At 36.7% G+C, this 19,687-nt stretch overlaps 1 protein-coding gene across 2 annotated transcripts in view; it reads left to right on the top strand.

Moving 5' to 3' along the window:
* The window catches only part of GRID2 (glutamate ionotropic receptor delta type subunit 2), a 731,038-nt gene that overhangs the window by 483,543 nt on the left and 227,808 nt on the right, over positions 1-19,687 (top strand). For both annotated transcript variants that reach the window (XR_005828679.1, XM_040599440.1), the window contains exons 5-6: positions 6,933-6,986; positions 14,926-15,099. Coding sequence is in view for 1 of the 2 variants with exons in the window: in XM_040599440.1 (XP_040455374.1) it covers positions 6,933-6,986; positions 14,926-15,099 (228 nt within the window). In the remaining variant the exon portion in view is untranslated. The remainder of the gene's footprint in view (positions 1-6,932; positions 6,987-14,925; positions 15,100-19,687) is intronic.

Below are 19,687 nucleotides of genomic sequence, written 5' to 3'. Positions count from 1 at the left end.
TGTACATAAGCTATTACAATAGTCTTTAAATGTCAGATTTTGCTTTGCATACCACTGCCTGAGGAGCCATTTATAATACAGGAGATGGCTTTCAGTGCCCAAACTAGTCAAATCACATCTCTTCATTTAAAGGAAATGTTAAGAAATGGCCTCTAACTTCTGTTTGTTTGGTGGTTATTTTTTGGTTCAGTTGGATGGTTGTTTTTGGTTTTGTTTTTTTTGAGGGGGTGGGTTGCTTCTGGTCCCACATAAGTATACAGGAAACCTGGCTTTTATCATATCTTAGTAATCATCATGTTGTTATGTCCCTAGGAAAGAAAATAAGGTAGAGGCATATATTCACCTGCAAAATAGCAGTGGAGGCTCTGAGAGGTTAGTCTATGAAAAGACAGGCAACAAATCTAGTGGTATTGGACAAAAACAATTTACCAGTCTTCCAGCTGGAAGAGTGCAGTTCAGATTACAAGACCACATAAATAGGACATATTGTAGACAGAGGATGTTTGGAAGAGGTTAGCAGGGAGTTTGTGTCCCAGTTCAACTCTTGGGAAAACTAACTTTTTAAATAATTTTCTAAATTATTTCAAAACCATCCATTTGCAAAACAGGAGATTATGCAATGCCATCTGTTGGCTTTTGTGAAAAATCAAATGGAAAATGTGGTTTGCTTGGTGGTGGTCCAGCAGAAAGAGAATCACAGTCACTACCACAGCTCCTGGTGGAGCAGAAAGTCAGGAGGAAGACCAGTTCTAGTTGGGACATTTTTCTTCAGTGTTTTGAGGAATGAGTTATGGCATCTGGGTGGCTTGTTGTAGAGCAGTCGCAACAGCAGCAAAGGCAAATCTGGAGCCCAGCAGCTTTCTCCTATGTTTTGAACAGGAGCTATTTGAGATGGCCAGATTCTGTATGGATCTTTTCATATATACAACGTTACTGTTCATTAGATGTTTGCAAGCATATGTGTGAAGGTGAATTTTGAAGATCAAGAACAGTTTTCCTGGGTTTCCTTTGTAAGGGTCCTGATCTATACCTTGTAGTTTTGGCCCACATCTATGGGCCCAGATGTATAAGGAAGAAGGATGTAGAGAAATTTCTGTGTCGTTTTTCATGAAATTACATGCCCTTTTTGTTGGGAAGCTATTTTACTTTCTTGCTTATTATTGCACATGTGAAAAGCTTGCATGCTGGCACTACTACTGCTTTATTTGCCTTAGATTGTCTTGCATTTAGCCCATTTGAAGGTTTGAGCCCGAACGATAGAAATAGTTGTGATAAATTGTCAGGCTCTTCTAAAGATTCAGAAGTTCTGGAGTTACTGCCAGTGACAGATGGTTTGTCCTTGCTCATCACTTGTCTTCTTGACAGCATTTTTTGCTCTCTGCAAAATCTCCCTTGGTGTGTAGTTGAATTCTTCAGAAAAAGAAAATTGTTTTCTGCCTTGTCCATGTTCTTGCTCATTGGTTCAATAGCATCCCTGTTTGACTAAGTGGAACACCTTCCTCATGAAGCAGAAGTTTGATTTATTTTAATGGGGTATTAGGGGCACTGCTGGAGTTTGACATGAATGCATTTCTAAAGTTACAAAGATGTTAAGAATGATCTTTTGTATCTTTTGCTGTGGATTTCTATGACTGAGTTTGAATGGCACCGAGTACTTGACGGGCTGTATCCTTTGCTGCAGGATTTATGCAACTAATGACACAATGTTTTCAAATATTCCAGTGTGAACTCACAGTCTGAGCAGTGGTTGAGTGGGTATAGAGTGAATTTCTTCTTCAGATTTTTCCACAATTTCATGAAGACTATTTCAGAACTGGCCTGCTAACTCTGCTTTGATTCTTAGTACTGGAGAATTATTTGATGTGGCATTAAAAATAAATGAATACTAACAGCCTATAGATGAAAAATTGCTGAATTCAGAAAAATCATTCTCTGAAGCTGTTGGCTATATTGGCTGTCCTCTGCTTGTTCTCTGACACCAATTTAGTTGTGTGAGACAGGAATGTGGGAGTTGCTTGTGGGCATTAGACTGTAAGGATGCAGCTCCCCCATTCATACTGGAGTTCATCTACTTATGTAGGTTCCTGCACAGTGAAGGAATGCAGAAATGCCATCTCAACAGCACAAAATGGGATTTTTTAGCATTGCAAATATTTACCCTTTCAGTAAATAGAAAGTCTGAACTGCACGACAGTTGATACAGAATTAATAAGTGTCTGCAGTTAAGAAAGCAAAATCTATTTGAAAGCACAAAAACAACCATCTTGGGTCAGACCAAAGACTGTTCCTGTGTTTTATCTGTAAATGTGGCCCTAAGCAAATACCTGAGGGAGTATTAAGAACAGGGTAGGCATATATGATACTGTCTCCCAATACTCTCCCGGCTAGCAGCTATGTTTAGCTTTAGAGAGCTTTCTGCACTGAATATAGCTTTGTGTGTTTAGTAACCCACCACTGAATTCATGTATGATTTCCCCTAGAGGAAATGTGAAAAGAAAATTTGTCAAATATGTACATGGGTTTCTTTGTTTTGGAAAGGGTCAACTCTCCTCCATTTAATAGCTGTGCAGGATTTTGGTGTTCAGCTCTCATTATGAATGCACACTCTAGTTTTTCTCAGTTTTAGCTTAAGAGGTGAGCTGCATAAACAATATGTTCACCTGCCTTGTATGGAAATTTCAAATCTGTCCCTTGCCTTTCAGGAGTGCACACAAGCACTGCTTCCGTCACAGAGCCATTGCACCTTGCATTGTATTCAAATGCTTGGAGTCTTGAAGCCCCTACCTCCTGCACACCCCCATCAAATTCTTTTAATGCTTCTAGTATACAGCTATCAGATTTCTTTTTCATTACTGCCCTTATGCCTTTGCAAGCATTATGTTTTACTTTCATTATTCCCGGGCACAGAACACAAGTTCATGCCAGCTCACTTGACATGCATGCAGATGTGAATTTCAAACAGAAAAAGATCATTACTCACATGATAATATGTCTTATATGTATACACACACAAATACTTGTTTTGACTTTCTGAATGTACTAGTCATAGAAACTTTTACGCAATTGCATTACATACTTCTATTGAAGCTATGTTACATGTGCTTTTAAGTTGTGTTCAATTGTAAGCAGAACCAGCCATGCTCTTTTGATTTTTTTGGGTTTTTTACTTCAATCTTAATTTTTATCATACCTTCCAAGTGAAAATGCAGTGGCTTTTTTAAGTTAAAAAAAAAAAAAAAAAAAAAAAAAAAAAAACCACAAAACAGCAAATTCAGACAAAGGCGTTGTGGAACATTGTGTCATGATTGTAAAGGCTTGCCGTGTTCAAGTAATGGCTGTTTTACTGGTGGATAATTGTATCTAGGTGGTATTGCTGCTGGCTTTAGATATTTTAATTTATTTGGTTTTGGGAACTGATTTAATATAATCTCAAACTTCTAAACTTATGCTTAGTAACTGCTGAATGAGAGAATCTTCTGACTGTGAGATTATGCATGATTACTGTTAGTGTTTGAAGAAAACTTTGGGGTTGAACAACTTTTTCCTTCAAGCATCAAAACTGAGGGTTTACATAGTATTCTATTTATTTTCTTTAAAACAAGAGATATGCTTGTGTGTTTTTCTACAGTGAAAAACATAAGAAGCACAATAATAGTAAAATATTTGAAAGTTATTAATGATGATGATAATAGTACAGTACCCTGCAATTCATATAGACGTAGTCAGAATGTGCACTGCCCAACCTTAAAGTCAATTAAATGGACAACATGGGCCATACTGGAAGAAGTGGTGTCCAGAGGTGAGGGACTGAGGTGCAATATCCTGATCTTGCAGAAATGGAGAGCTCTTTTGTGAGTGATATTAGTGGGACTAGGATTTCATCAGGTAAGACTGAATGACCCAAGGATGAAAAGATGGCCTTGAAAACCCAGAGTAATGCTGATTCCCATTTTAGATGTAAATCTATATTTCATATAATAAATTTAAAATAATCTAGGAACTTTCTCAGGGCAACATCAGTAATTTTTTTTAAGCACCCACTGTCAATACTAGAACAAGCTTAGGGTGGATGGGCTAAGGAAAATGCCAAAAAGTAGCTTCTGGCTGACCGAAAGGGAAAATGAATTCTTAGATCAGAGGCTATTTGTAGCCCATTTAAATTTAGCATATATTAGTTTAAGTGTCTCTGAGTACGTTACAAGTTCAACTCAATTTGACATAAGCTTTTTGAAAATGGCTTTAATATGTAGATTCATGAATGCATAAACTTCAATTGATAAAACATGATCTTTCTGTTGAGGAGGTTCGACTGTAAGTAAAAAATTGATTAATTTCATCTTATTATGTTCAAGTTGTGAATAAATCTGTCACAGGTAGCCTGAGCTGTTTGAAATAATAAGAGTGACTTCTGAGACCAGGAAGCCTCTTTCAGAGTCTGGCTTAAGTGGTCTGTCTGCTGTACCTAATAAAGACAGTGACATTTAGAACCAACCATACTGTGCTGAAAAAGCCTTGTCCAATCGAAATTTGAGAGCCTGGGCAAAATAGATACAAAGAACCAAGTATTTATAAAGAAACTACATGAACTGAAACCAAAGTTTTAATAGAAGATAAAGTGCGTTGAAATCTGATCAGCCGAAACTTCAGGCGCAAGGAAGAAATCAACTCTGCTTTTACTGTGTTACTAAAAACCAAACAGAAAATGTGAATTTTCATTTTGTGGATTCCTTCATTCTGAAGTTTCGGTTGACTGACATTTTGAAACAGAGAAAGAGCTTATGAGCCCTTTGTGGAACATTATTGTCTTTGTCATTCCCCTAACACCTCTGGGAGCCTTGATTTTTAGGGAGTCTTTACAGAAGTTAGGACAGACAAGGTTGCCAGGAACTTGACAAGAAACCAGAAAATGTCAGATGTGCTGCTGCTTTTTTTTTTTTAAATTATTTTTGGTTTTTATTCTGCTTGCTTTCAGCAGCAGAAATATATGTAGATTGACTAGCAGAATTGTTTCTGCTTCAGTAAGGTGGTGATTTGTTTTGTCTTATAGAAAATTTAAATGGCATTGCTTATGTTGTAAATGTGAAACACTTTCTGTGCTTGGGAACTTTATATAAGAAGCAAATGCTCCCTTGAGAGCTTGGTTACTATTCTGTTGATTTTTAACTTTTTTCTGTTCCTGGATGTGTTTGTCTTTCAACTGGTTTGATACGAGAGATGTGATTAGAACACCCATGCTCCACTTCAAGTATCCTTTATCCCTGGGTCTGCTGTGATGCTTTCCATCACTTAGCTATTCAGTTTCTATCCTGTTCCTGTACATGTGCTGTGTGGACACTACTGTGGAGAATGCAAAAGAATGTCAAAGCAACATAACAAAACATTGTCACGACAGAGAGAAATGAGTCTAAATTTTGTATAAAGTGAGGACCCTGATTCCTACTGCTAATAATATTGAATTTTTCCAGGAGCACATTATCAGCTATGGCATTGATTTCCCCTCATTTCTTTTTCACTGGTGATGTGAGAGTTTCAAATAAGAAGTCCATTCATATGCTGTTGCTCTTTCCTTTTTTCGCAGTATCTCCAGATCAGAATTTCCAATCTTGCCTATCATTTTACTAAATAAGCAGTGATCTCAATTCTAATGGCCTTTGAATTAATAATGAAGGTTATCAGTAGGCGGTCTTTTGCTGCTGTTTAAGATTTGTGGCCACTTAAATTGTTCTCCTTTGGACATGGCCCAATATAAATTGCAGCCATCCTTGGTAGCTGCTCTTTGTGTTGGTCATCGTTAAAAGCCAAACACGACCGCTGTGCAATGGTCCAAGTAGTAACAGCTCAGCACTAGTCATCTATTTTAAAATTAAAACATTTTAAGTTCCAAGCCTTGTTTCCGTTTATGTCTGTCTTTGATTATTTTATTATTATTATTATTATTATTATTATGGGATTCAATGCAGTTTTAAGTATGCAGCAGTTTTGAATTGTGAATGAAGATGAGCATGGTGGTTATACAAATAAAATGGGATTGATTTGGTTTTAAAACTATTTGTGTCAATGCTAATTTAATTTCAATTAGAAAAAAATGTAAAGGTGTCCAGCCTTTTTTATACTTTGTTCCTGGCCTCCCTCCTGTCGAAGATGTCTTTCCTAGCTAATGAAAGCAGATCAAACGTATTTTTTTCCCCTCTTTATTTCCACTGCAACAATGAATCAAATATGACCCACAACAAAAAGTGTAGTGGATTCAAGGAAGGAAAGAATAGGGCTGAGTTAAAGATCAGTTAGAAAGTACATTTTCAGTCCAGTATAGAGGCAACTCCTGGAAAAATTTTCAGCAAAGGAAAGGAGATGCGTGGGCGGACGATTAGAGGCCCTCTGTCCATGAAGCCTTGGACAGACTATCATCTATCATCCCTGTGACAACCCTTTTTCTCAAGAGTACCCTTTCCTCCCCGTTCTTTGCATTTCTATGAACCCTGGTATTTGTGGTGGGAGATTTTTGGTTTGGTCTTGTTTTCTTTTTTTGAATTCACCAAAGTAAGCGTACACTGGAAAGGCCTTAGAGGCAGGAGCTACAGAAATCTGACAAGAGTTACTTGATATTCATTTTCTGCCTTCTTCTCTGTTGCTCTCTCTCAATACACAATATTAAGGCTGAAATTATTTCATTTTCTCCTCAGTCAACTGAAACTTATCCTTGACTGTGATGCTGGCAATGAAATGTATTTTCCAAGTTTGATTAGCAAGTCAAACAATAATACAAATGCTTCTGCAGAATTTTGCTAAAGGTTCTCTATCCTCGGTTGAATAACAAAGGTCTTGGAGAGCACGTGCTTCGGCTTTTGTCATTTGCAGAGAGCATCCCTTTAAATTTTTTTTCTGGCTTTCATAAGCAAGCTGACTGATAGCTGGTTTGTTCTCTATTTCAGGTCGTGGAGACTAATTTGGTTGCTTTTGACTGTCACTGGATCATTATAAATGAGGTAACTGTCAAGTGAACATCGTTGTTTACTATGAATCCTGTTTTCAGGCTTACTGGCCGTATTCATGTTGATCTTGACTTTGGCAACAGGAAGCAGTAGCAACAACAAAGTTCAGGCATGCTGGGGGGAGTGGATGTTGCTTAATAAAAATAGAATTACAAGTTCTTAGACTTCGCTGGTTTATCTTGCCTATTTTAAGCAGAAGAATGAAAAAAAACCTTTCCTTCTGAGTATCTTGAGATTTCATATTTGACTTGAACTGACTGCTTTTAAAGGATCTTTTTAAGGTCTTTTTCATATGTGATCATTCTTAGTGGAGTGCTTGTGTTTTGTTTATATTTTAATTTTCTTGATAGTAAAATCCCATCTTTCCCTTCCCTAGAATTCAATAATGGTTGATACACAAACCTTTTGATATTGTTGAGAGGCTTTTTGGTGGACTTCTGGATCAGGTCATATGTGAATGTTCATGAAAGGGAAAAAGAAAGGAAGTTAAACTGAGATCCTATTTTAAAACTGAAATAAGTTCTTCCATGAACACTTGTCAGCTAAAACATGACAAGTCAATATGTGTAGTGGCTTTGCATATAAAACATTGAACAATGCACTTGTTTGTAGATTTGACAACATTCAGATTTATCTTTTGTTTTATGGAAAACGATTTAGGTCCAGAACAGCTGAATTCACTGAGGAGGTAACTCTCCCCTGACATGTAGATCGTGCAAGTACTGTATATTCTCAGCATAAAAGATTGCTTGGAGACATTGTGTGTAAATTCCAGGTCTGCTCTCTGGATTTACTGCGCACTTCTGTTTTCATACTTAATTTACAAGATTTTCATTAGTACAGTGTGCTAACTGTGAGATAATTTAATCCAAAGCATTGTTTTTTCAAGGTTATAGTAAGTTCTAACATTGTTGCAGTGGGATTGTACTATGGCCTACTAGTCTAAACCAATGGATTTTTAGTCAGTTTTCCCCAGAGAAAAAAATGCCTCAGAAAGTGCTGTGAGGACAATGCAGGTCTAGCAGAAATTATTGGTCTGGGTGCTGCATTGCTCCTGACCAGCAATGTGTGTGTTTTCCAGCACTGAATGGAGCTGGTTGAGAACCCAGTTTTAAGATACAGATGGTCATGCGGACAACATACCTGTTTTCTTGTTCCTGTCAGATTAAACTAGAATTTACTTGTAGCAAGTGGAATCTTGAAATCATCTCTATTGTTCAGGTTTAACACTTACTATTTTTTAAAAATCATTAACTAAATCTAAAGCAGTCCATCATTAACCGCTATATTAATAGATTAGACACCAGTTTCTTAAGCAGGTCCCAGATACTGGCTTGCTCTTCAAGTTAAAGATATTGCCACTGTTTTTTCATTTTAAATCTTATTTGAACTGGAAAGTTCAAAGGAAGGTCCTTGCTTTTAGCTGTGCCAGCTCCTCCACCCTTAAAAAGCAAAATAAAGCCAAAGATCCATTCCTAGTGTTCATGCTTTCTCTTTGCTTTTTATTCAAAAACTAGTGTCTCAGTGGGAAAAAAAATGTTTCCTGAGCATTGTTATTTGCATGTTGCAGCAGATTAAATGGCAGACTGATAGAAGTGTTTACCACTCAACTGCCTTCTCCACTCCAGAACTTTCTCTGTGCTCGGTGGTCCCAACAGCTAGGAGAACTGAATGATATACACAGAGAAACGTACGTTATCCCTTCTTATACACGAAATGGGGAAAGCCACGATTAAGTTCATTCTAACAAACTGTGCTGCAAACCACAGCCATTAAAATCTCTGTGTCTTGTTCAGTCATTCCTGCTGTCGGTTTTAAAGAAGGTGAACATGTTTAATGCCATCTGAGCTAAATCTCCTTCTGGACATAAATCCATATTCCCACTCAAGAAATTTCCTTTCAAGCTCTATTTGTTTCAAAATGCTAATAATCTCTATTTTGTGGACACAAAAATCAGAGTAACAATAAATAGGATTTGTAGATAGTGATATGGAAAGAATCATGTTTTGTCCTATTTTTCCTTATCACTATGATGAAATTACAACATAAATTTAAATATTTCCTGATGAACGTTGCATAACATTACTTGCTTATTGCAACATTTTACCAGTGCAGTAATGAGATTGCAGTGCCTCCACTTCAGCAGTGTAAGATTTGGAAATGCAGTGATTTATGGGGCCCTTACTGTGTGGTGTGTAAATTAGCTATTTCCACATTCAAGTCCATTTGATATGGTTGTTCATTGGCTGTTGATGACCACAGTAATTCCATATAACTCTGAAATTATCTCAGAGCTCTATCTGTTTTGTTGCTTATATGAATCTTTTATGACATCTTAAGACAACTTGGACATCTGTGTTTGTGTGCATGTATTGGCTAAATCAGACTGCCAACTAAGTAACTGTAATGTTGCTCCTCTGGCCTTCTAATTTGAAATTCTATGGTGATCTAGTACAGTGAAAATGCATTGGTTTGCAAAATCCATATATTTCCTTGCATTATTCCTTGCATTGAGATACCAAAATAAGCTGGAATTGTCTTTCCTTTTCCATCACTGTGCCAAGGGCTTACAACACACCAAGTATAGTCATACAAAAGGAAATACCACCTTCAGTTTTGTGATCAGGAGTCTGCTTAGGCTTTGTGAGGTAACATCTGTTATTTTAATTGCTTGCTTTAAATGTTATAATGCCTGGAAAGAGTTCCTTAATTTTTATTGTCCCATTACTTGCTATTTTATGTAATACAACAAATTTGCTTAAAAACTGTATCATAATGGAAATGCACGTATGGGAGGAGGGCCGTTGACTTAAAATGAAAGGATTCATAATTTGCTAAAGCATAATACATCATATTAGTCCTTTGCAAATAATACAAATCTCTTGTGATCAGTTCAGTCAGCTGAGGAAACAGTCTCCAAATAAATGTTCCTCTTTCTTCAGGGCCTTAAAACAGATGGTACAATTCTTTATTTAAAATTTGCAGGAGTCATAGATTTGGATGTAGTCATAGTTAAATATGCCTTAACAAAACATACAAATGGATTTCTCACATTCTCTCTCCATCTGTCTGTATGTCTCTGCTTGCTTCTTTTCCCCTGTGCAATAGTAAATACAACCTCTAAAAGCCCAGGAGAGTAAAATTATGTTTCTTCTATGACTTTTAAATCACAAGTGTACAGTAAGCTTAGATTTTATTTAGTGGAACTGAAGAAATGGCATTTGTATTATTTTCATTACTTCTCTTTCTTTTGCTCTTTTTAAATGAAAGAAATACCCTTTTCTTATTTAAAATCCACGACTCTCTCAAGCATTTTCCTGTTAAACATTCAGGTGTGTCTTGCTATACCCAAGGCTGCCACCAGTTCACTATTACTGTTGTTTACTCAAGGACAGCCCAAAACACTTTCCACTGCCTACAGTTACCATACAGGAGGTGAAAATATTAATGCTACTGTACAAATAATTAGTTAGATTTCATCTGCATTAATACATAAAATTATGACCAGCTCTATTAAAATTGGCGTGGAACAGGTGCACAGAAAAGCTGATTTGTCTTAGAAGAGACTGAAAAGGTTGGCTTGATTAGCCTATCAAAACAGACTGACAGAAGATATGCTCTCTGTTTATAAACACATACAGAGTGTGGATAAATGCATCATTGTCAAGGGCTAGAGAGCAAGGTTGGCACAAGAACAAATGAGTTCAAATTTCCCATAAATAAACTGAGGGCAAAAGTTAATAAAAGTTTTCTAACTACCAGATCATCAGAGTCTAGAAAAACTCCATCTTTGAGGAAAGAATGAAAAAAAAAAAAAAAAAAAAAACCACACAAAAAAAAACACAAAAACCCAAAACCCACAAAATCTTTTAAAGAACAGTTTATGAGAAGATTCCATTCAAAGGCTGCTTTCAGATAAACACATGCTTTTCCTAGGAGAGTGCTGGTCCTTGGCCGATGCGTTCATCTTCTTCCACTGCATTTCAGCCCAACGCCATGAAGAAGAGCATAGAGCATAATTATGTTTGAAGCTTGAGCAGTTAGATCAGGTCCTAAAATCACAGCTCATTTCCAGGAGTTCACATAATTCTACATTTTAATATGGATAGTTGATTAATAATAGTATTAGAGATTTATTTGAACCCTTACATTTTCCAATGATGATGGCAGGTCAGGTGTGAAATACCACCCGCTTTGGTACAGGTCAGCAACCAAGCTGCCAGCTCTTTTTTCTTAGACAGATGAGAGCCACTGAACAGACAGACTTAGCCCTGCTTTCTCCAAACTCGAATTTTTTTCTCTGTGAAAGCTAAAAATTGATTTCTCCTTGTCCTATCGGTTTTCTCTTTTTCACCATCCTCCCCAAAACCTGAGAAACCTAAGGCAAGTATAATGGAGCAAATGATTATGCAGTTCAGGATCTCAGTTCATTTGTTTTGGAGCCACCTTTAGTTACATCTTTCCATCAACTATTCCTCTTTTGAAGAGTGCTGAGAAATTCTGGAAGGGCATAGCACAAGTATGCTATGGCATGGGCATTGGCAGCCCAGAGGCCTCAAGGGGGTCTGCAGTGGCCACCCTTTCCCACTCTGCTCCTTACTGCTACTGGCTTTTGGGGGAGGAAGAAACACTTTCCAAGTTGTCCTGAAGGATGTCATGAAGACACGGCATGCACAGGAAAATAAAGGATGTCCAGTATATGATAAATACTGGAATCATCATCTTGGGCCAAAGTTGAGGTGTTTCCATAAGAAAAGATATTGCTGCCTTTGGTGCTTGTTATAGGAGCATGCGAATAAATTCTTTCCCTCCATGTCTCTCAGCACTGGTGCAGTTGCTTTATGATGCATAGGAAGTCTCTGCCTAGGCTGCTTCTCTTGAAATAACAAGACAAAGCTGAACAGCAGTGCACATAAGGTGTCCAGTATATAGTCTTTCTTCCCACTGGAGTCTCTGGCTGATAATGTCAAGGTGACCCTCTATCAGTTCACTTTTCCTAATTCATCTGTGAAGAGCTATTAATTTAAAATAACATTTCTTTCCTGATTTATTTGCCAACTCAGATGAAATTATACATCTAAGTTTATCCTTGTTCCATTTGAAATAGGACAACCTCCCCTTTATTTCAAGTTCACACCAACAAAAGAAAGGTTTGGAACTATATATTGAATTTCTGATTTTTCAAAGAAACCCCCATATAACCTAGCCTGTATTTATACAGGTGTCAACTCAGTTCAACTTGGCCAATTTTGTAAAATTTTTTTTTACATTTGGTGCTTGTATAACAGATCATCTGCCATCCTTGTATCATTATACTGTATCCTTCTTTGAAGTGCAAATGAAAATTGTTTCCTCTCATACAATAGTTGCTTTATATAGTTTTCTTAAGTCAGATCCAAAATTCCAGAATGAGAGATGATATTGGAGAGTCATTATATAAAAGACTTGTCACTCAGTCAATGCCAAGTATTAAAAAAAATTACAAAGAGCTATATAGCAAATTACTAAAGTTGAATTTGAGTAGTGTTGCTTTGTTGTTACCCTAAAATCTGAATTTATGATATAATCAGTGGAATTCACAGCATTTAAAATAATAGCTGTCATTAATCTACTGATGTATATAACTGCATGGCAACCATACAAAAATCTCTTTGGTGTTTGGATTTTATTAGTTATTAGTTCACAGGTGATACATAAAAATATGAAGTGGTAACCTAATGGTTAAAATGATAACACATTAATTAAAATGCACCAAAAAAAATGCCGAATACATAAAAAATAAACACATTTTTGAGGAAGAAAAGATAAATATTTGAGCAGCTGAAAGTCAAAATCTCTTCTGAGGTATTATTTAACAATACAACATGGCCATGCAGGTATCAAAATTACATTATTAGGAAGGGTGTAATAGTATTGCTGCTACATTTTGGGCACTGTGTATAATGAAACCAGGCAAACTTTTTTTAAATCCCCTGAGAAAGGATATAGTTTTAAATCAACATAAGAAGCTTCTGGAGCTTTCCTTTCTGATTATATTGAAAGTATTATTAAAAAACTTACATGCATTTTACTAAAACAGCATTTATTTCTTTTTTACCGTCCAGCTAGCGAAATGATACAGACTAAATGAAAAGATGGCATCTTAAGCTGAGATAAACCATTTTCTGTGGTACATAAAGAATTAATTGACCAGAAATGCAAGATATTACACTGGACATAGATGATTCCATGTGTTATTTTTGTTTGCAGAAAAAAAAATCTATATTTCATAAGAACATTAATAACAGATGAATTCAGAAACTATGACAATCTGTGAAGAAGAATAAAGTACTTTTGCTGTAGTTAAAAGTTGCATCTTGTGTATTTTTCTTCCAAAATTTAAAGGAAAAAAACAAACACCAGTATGTCTGAAGAAGTTGCTTCAAAATAATTAATCTTAACTGAAGCTCAAAAAAAAGCCAAAAATCACTCGAATAGTTGCCTCAACATTTAAAGAGCTGCTTTTTCAAAAAGCTGTGCTTCCTTTTCACAAATAAGATTCTGTAGTTCAAGTCTGTCTCCTGGTTTCTCTTAAGTTCATGATTATGGGTATAGATCAGGAAGCTAGAGGCAAAAAAAAAAAAAAATATGATGGCATTAGTTACTGGTACAACAGTGCAGATGTGCTGTATCCTTTAAAAAATGAAAAAAAAAAAAAAAGGGAAAATACACAAGTAAGAATCAGAAATATTCGATAAGCTGTGGCTATATGCCAGGGTATGTTAAATGCAGACTGCTAATAGGAGCTCCTCAAGCACCTCCTTTACTGTGGGGGTACTCACAGATTTAAATGTCTGGAAAGTTTGGGACATCAGCTTCTGTAATTCAGACAGATTATGGACATTCAGCATGATTAACAGATTCTAGTAAAAAAAATGATCAATTATGTAAATTATTTCTTCTGCTTTAGAGAAAAACACAGACACAGAATTGCCTTGAAAGACACCAGCTTGACCTTATTTGAGTCATCAGGAAAAACCTGTGTTTAACTAAAGTTCATGATCTTTTACGAATGTGGAGTCAGTTGCTGTTGCTTGTGAGCATGTGCTCCTCTGCTCTGTGTTCCCTGGGGGCTTCATCATTCAATAGTGTTAAACACCATGTTCCCAAACTGCAGGAATTTATACTATGTAAAGAACTGTTTTTCTATTTTTTCTAACATGCCTTAAAGTTAATATTTAAGCTTAACATTTCATGTATTGATGTATTTACTTAGGTGGTGTGTTTTTTGTTTTTTTTTTCTTTAAAGTGTGTGTCCATGGAGCTGAGTGTTCAGCTGTAAGCCTTAATAGGTACCCCATGGAGTAAAAAGTTGGTTTAAAATGGGTCTTGCTATAAACAAGCATATACCTAGAATGCTCTAATGCATAGGGTGGTTTTTTGCACTTTTGTAAATGATGTTTGCTAATTTGCACAGTGTTTATAGGTTCTTGGTTTTCTGTTTCCAGGATATTAACATTTAAGGCCTGAATAGTTGTATGTACCTTCACAGCTCCTAATACTACACTTAGAAATACATCATGGTATGACTTCCTACTGATTTACACTTTATCTGCCAAGGATGCTGTGAAACAACTTTAAGTAAAACATCAAAGGTAAAAAGAGAAGGAGAGAAAACCCAAAATGAAACAACTAAACCCAGTTACATCTACAAAGATTCTGTGAGGTTTGGGCACAGTACCTTTTAAACTTTTGTAATTGTTGTAAGGGCAGTATGTCAGTTGTTTTCATAAGCATGCACGAGTTCTTTCTGAGGCTATGGCAGAGCTCGACAATAGCTGCATAGCAATCACAGGCCTCTTGGTCCTTTCAGTTTATTTTTTGTTTATAATTCAATTATAATATTTCTGTATTTATACTTTATGCATATTTTCTCCCTTGCCTTATTTTGCAGGAAATAAATGATGTGGATGTGCAGGAGCTGGTGAGAAGGTCAATTGGAAGGTTAACAATTATTCGTCAGACATTTCCAGTCCCCCAAAACATAAGCCAGCGCTGCTTCCGTGGCAACCACAGAATATCTTCATCACTGTGTGATCCGAAGGACCCTTTCTCCCAAAGCATGGAGGTAGTTTATATACCAGTCTATTCCCACCAGGGATCTCTCTTTCTGCATGAGTTCAAGGTTTTTCCATAGGGGCTTTGTGTAATATAATGTTTACTTTTCATGTCCTCTCTGATACGTAGTTTAATGGGTCATGGTTTGACAGGAAGGTACTGGGGCAGCGGGTGAGTATGGCTGATGAACAAGAACAAGTTGCCCACTCCACAGCAATTGAGAAAAAAGTTTAAAAAAAGCCACCTGATGTCCAGGCAGTGGGTAGTTGTTTTGTTGCCCTGCTAAAATTTTTTTGTCATCTCACTGAGCAGACTTTTCTCCCCGTAGCCAATGTCCCCCGACTTGCCATGCTTCTCTAAGCCCTAAACGTGTTGTCAATAGGAAAACCTTCCTGGGAGGCACCTGCATCACCTGTTTCAAATGTCTTGGTGTACACATCTAAATCTATGCCTGTGTTCCAAAGAGGCCTCATTTTCTTAACTGGTTGTTAATTACAAATCACAATTAAACTGTAAGATCCTTCCTACTACATGAAATCAGCAACAGGATCATGGTCACTGTCTCCTGACTTCACATAGTTTTTCCAAGAGCAAGTCCTCTATCTCTCCTGTGTGTTTGCTTAGGCATCATTATGACAAAGAACCAGCAAATCAAGAGTGTGAAATTGGCTTAAGATGTCAATGTTAATTTAGGGTTTTTTCCATGGTCATTTATGAAGTTTTGGAAAGATGACTGCATTGGCAGGGGTGCAGGAGGAGCACATCTGACAGCAGCAAAGAGCAGTTGCCTTGCATTACTGAAAGAGTGAGAGAAAGCGATGGGTGAGAAACAGGGAGGTGTTGAAGTGCATCCTTGCTTAAAATGAAAATATGTAATGGGGAAAAAAAGGAGAAATGTGGCTTGTCTTGCCCTGTTTCAGATCAGTTGTAAGAGTAGTCTTCTCACTTATTGTTCACAAAGCAGCCAGTAAGCAGCTATTGATGACATGGAAAACTGGCCATAGTACATTGTATGGTGATCCTATTAGAGTTCCTAAAATAAACAAGGCTGTGTAAGGTCAATAGATACCTAGAATATCTCTAGAGGCTACTTAGGAACTTTGAAAATTCTTTAGGTCACACTGTCCTGTTATGGCAGCATGGTCCTCGTGGGAACTTTGGTAGTCTACAGATAATGCATAAAAACTGAGGGTGTGATTATGTGCAGCTGCTAGAGATTGCAAAGAGCAATTTTTATGAACAAAGATACTAACTGCAGCAAGGTGGAAAACCAAAATTGTGTATCAATGGGAAGCTTTATGTTCTGATTTAGTTTTCTTTTCTACTTCACTTCCATTTGATTTCCATTTCAATAATGAACTGTCTCTAGGAAAAAGAAAAGTTCCAGATATCAAAGTTTTTTCTCTACAAATTGAAAAATTTGATTTAATATGTTAGATTGAAGCTTAAAACTTAACCTGTGCTTCTTGATCAACCTATATAGCTTGGAGAGCTGTAATATTCCTATTGAAAGCTTTCATAATGTTTTGGTTCAAAGGAATGATGGAAGCTTGACTGGTTTAACTGTTCTGCACAGTTGAGTTGCTTTTTTTATGCTTTCCCTGAGATGGCTGCACTTCATTAGTAGCTGAATGAGACAACACTAAAAAATGAAAGGAAGAAGAACTCTGATACAGCTTCCCTTGTGTCTTCGTACGATGCACAGACCTTCGAGTAGCTTTGGGGTTTCTTCACTGCTTCTTTGTTCTTCCCAATAATATTACAAATTAACTTCTATTCCAGTGGAGAGTTGGAACAGTTTATAAATTAAATTTTTTAATGCTTTTTTTTTAATGCCATTGAAGTGTGACTAATCAGAAATATTCTTTGGAAATTATAGGGGTGGATTTCTTGATTTATTTTTTCTGAATTACTCCCCATAAAGTCTGTGTGAATATTATTTTTTTTCAGCACCTTTATTAAAACACTGAAAAATATTTTGGTGAAGATCTCTCATTGTGTCTCTGAGATTGTCCTGGTTAAAACAACAACTGTAAATTTATGTCATTTTGTAGTCAGGAAGTTAAAAACTGGATTCATAGAAGTATTTAGTACCACAATCCTTTTGTCTAAAAACTATGTACAGTAGTCTAGGTATATGTAAAATAACCCAGATTAATCACTCATACTTAATCTGATTGCTAAATACCTTTCTTCTACACTCTGGAACAAAAAAAACATATCTGAATTTTGAATTTTGTCAACAGGAGGTTATGCAGGTGGTAATGCCATTAGTTTGAGAGACTTGGAATAAATAAAGGATCAGTAATAGATACCAAGCAATGCATTAAATGTCCCAGTAAATTTAATTGGGAAATTAATAAAGTTTAAAGCTACTTTAAATTACAGCCCCACTCCATACATCAGAACAGTTACTAACAAAGCATGCTTCTGGTAGTGACAAGGAAGGGTGATTTTGAAATGCAGAAATTAATCGGTGTGTCTTTATCATTGCATTATCAGTGATTGATTTCTGTAAATGTTAAGCTGAACTATTAGTGAAGGAATAACAATTCTTAATAACTGCTGAACTCTGTACTCCTGAGCCCTGTTAATATTTGACGAAGGCCCAGCTATATTACTCTTAGATAAGTGAGCGCATCCTTTCTCATGAACTGTGACAGTAGTCTTCTATTCTGATGGTAATAGGTTACAGATGCTACCTTGAAAGCAATGTCATTTTGTTGGGAAATGATGACTTGGCATCTGTAGCCCTTCATGTCCCAATTTAGTCTCATTAGTGACCTTATTGTCTCTGCTCTCTAAAGGCTGGGGGTTTTTTCCCTTTGGCAAAGGCTTATGTAAGATAAACTTGCCTTGCAGAATAATAATAATTCCTTCTCTCCACCTCAAACAAATGTCCCTGTGGTGCTGACTTCTTTGGGAAAATACAGCTTTAGCAGAAATTCTTTGAATTCTTTGTAGGTTTATAATACACAGACAAATCATCCAAGTTATTTTAAAAATGCTTGATTAATCTCAACCCAGATCGTCAATCCATGCTTTTAATCCTGTTATGCACAGTGATGCCTGATCTGTGCATCCATGGAAAGTAAATTAGTTCCTTGGTGAATATTGCAACAGAAATATTCACAGGCACTGACTTCATGGGAAAATCTTGAGTAAGAATAAAGAAGCATCTTCCAGAAAGAGGGAATGAAGAATCACTGACATTATATAAATTAAAAAAAAAAAAAAAAAAAAAAAAAGGAAAGAACAATAATGATCAGAAGTTCTGTGTTTGTGATACTAACAATGTAGAGTTGTAAAGGCACTAGAGGATCCCTGGCAGTTTGTCAGGAGGGAAAGGAGCAGAGTATTAGATCTCCTTCAACAAAATGTGGAAGGTAAAATGCCCCAGGAAGCTCTGGCAAGGTAAGGAGAAAGATGACCTCCTTCCTAGATGCTAGGTAGGGAAGGAGGCTGTCACAAAACCTTCATGTGAGAGCTGTACTCAGCAGATTGTGGATGACAGGCAAAGTCAGCATAAAGGTGGAATTTACATGAGAAAATAAAAGCATTAAAAATAGGTTATATGGAAAGGAGTAATTAGGCAGGAAGGGGGCGGGGGGGGGGGGTTTAAATTTTTTTTACGGTGATGCGTGGATTTGCCAATGAGTGTTTCAGATCTTCAGCATTATTATCCTTCTTTGGATACACCCCCTCCCAATAGCTGCAGGACTTTCCCAGTCTCTGGATATTTTTAAGAGGCAGAATAGAGGCATTCTCCACAAAGTTGGCATACTATTCTATTGTAAGCTTCCTTCTCCTTTTAAGGTTTTGAGAAAACCATCTGTATGAATAAACCCTTACACAGAGCAGTCAACACATTCCACAAATCTGGGAAATGTCTTTTGGCTTCTCCATGACTGACAGAGGGAAAAAAAAAAACCAGCAACCTTGCCTCAGTCAGCAAACTGCTGCTGGCTAATTGTTTTCAGGCACTAGCAATGCTCTACAGCCCCCTTCATAGTGCAGCTGAGGAAACTGAGTTTCCCTGAATAACTTCTGGCCCCATGGCTTCAAATAACCAATAGGTTATCTAAAAATAATATACTTAAACATTCCTTCTCATTTCTGAACATTGCTTCTCTTCCCAAGAACCTCTCTTTCGGAGAGCTGTGGTTTCTCTTTATGACACTGTTAGTAACTTAAATGTTCCTGCTGTGTGAGGACAGAAGTGACTGAAATAAAACTATATTGTAAATTACTCATTTCAGAAGTGTTCATGAATTCTGAGCTTCTGTTCTTTTACATAAAATTGTATCTTTCGTATCTGACTTGGTACTGTGTTCATTTAAAAGTGCGTATATAGAAATGGTACATGGGTAAGTGGAACTGACACACAAGTCATTTCTTAAGTTCAACTATTCTCTTTGATACCATACTGGAACTTCCTCACACTGTATGTATGTAACTATGTTCACAGTGAAACAGAATACATATTTACTCAGTAAGACTTGTCCTGCAAGGAATTGGCCGTTGCCAAATACTCTGAGAGGAAACACTGTAAGTTGCGGAATTGACATGCAGCTGCGCACTGAGGAAAATTTCATTGG

This window comes from Falco naumanni, chromosome 1 (genome assembly GCF_017639655.2).
Source record: "Falco naumanni isolate bFalNau1 chromosome 1, bFalNau1.pat, whole genome shotgun sequence".
Classification (NCBI taxonomy): Eukaryota; Metazoa; Chordata; class Aves; order Falconiformes; family Falconidae; genus Falco; species Falco naumanni.
The sequence above is the reverse complement of the archived record's forward strand: the minus strand, read 5'-3'. Positions and strand labels throughout refer to the sequence as shown.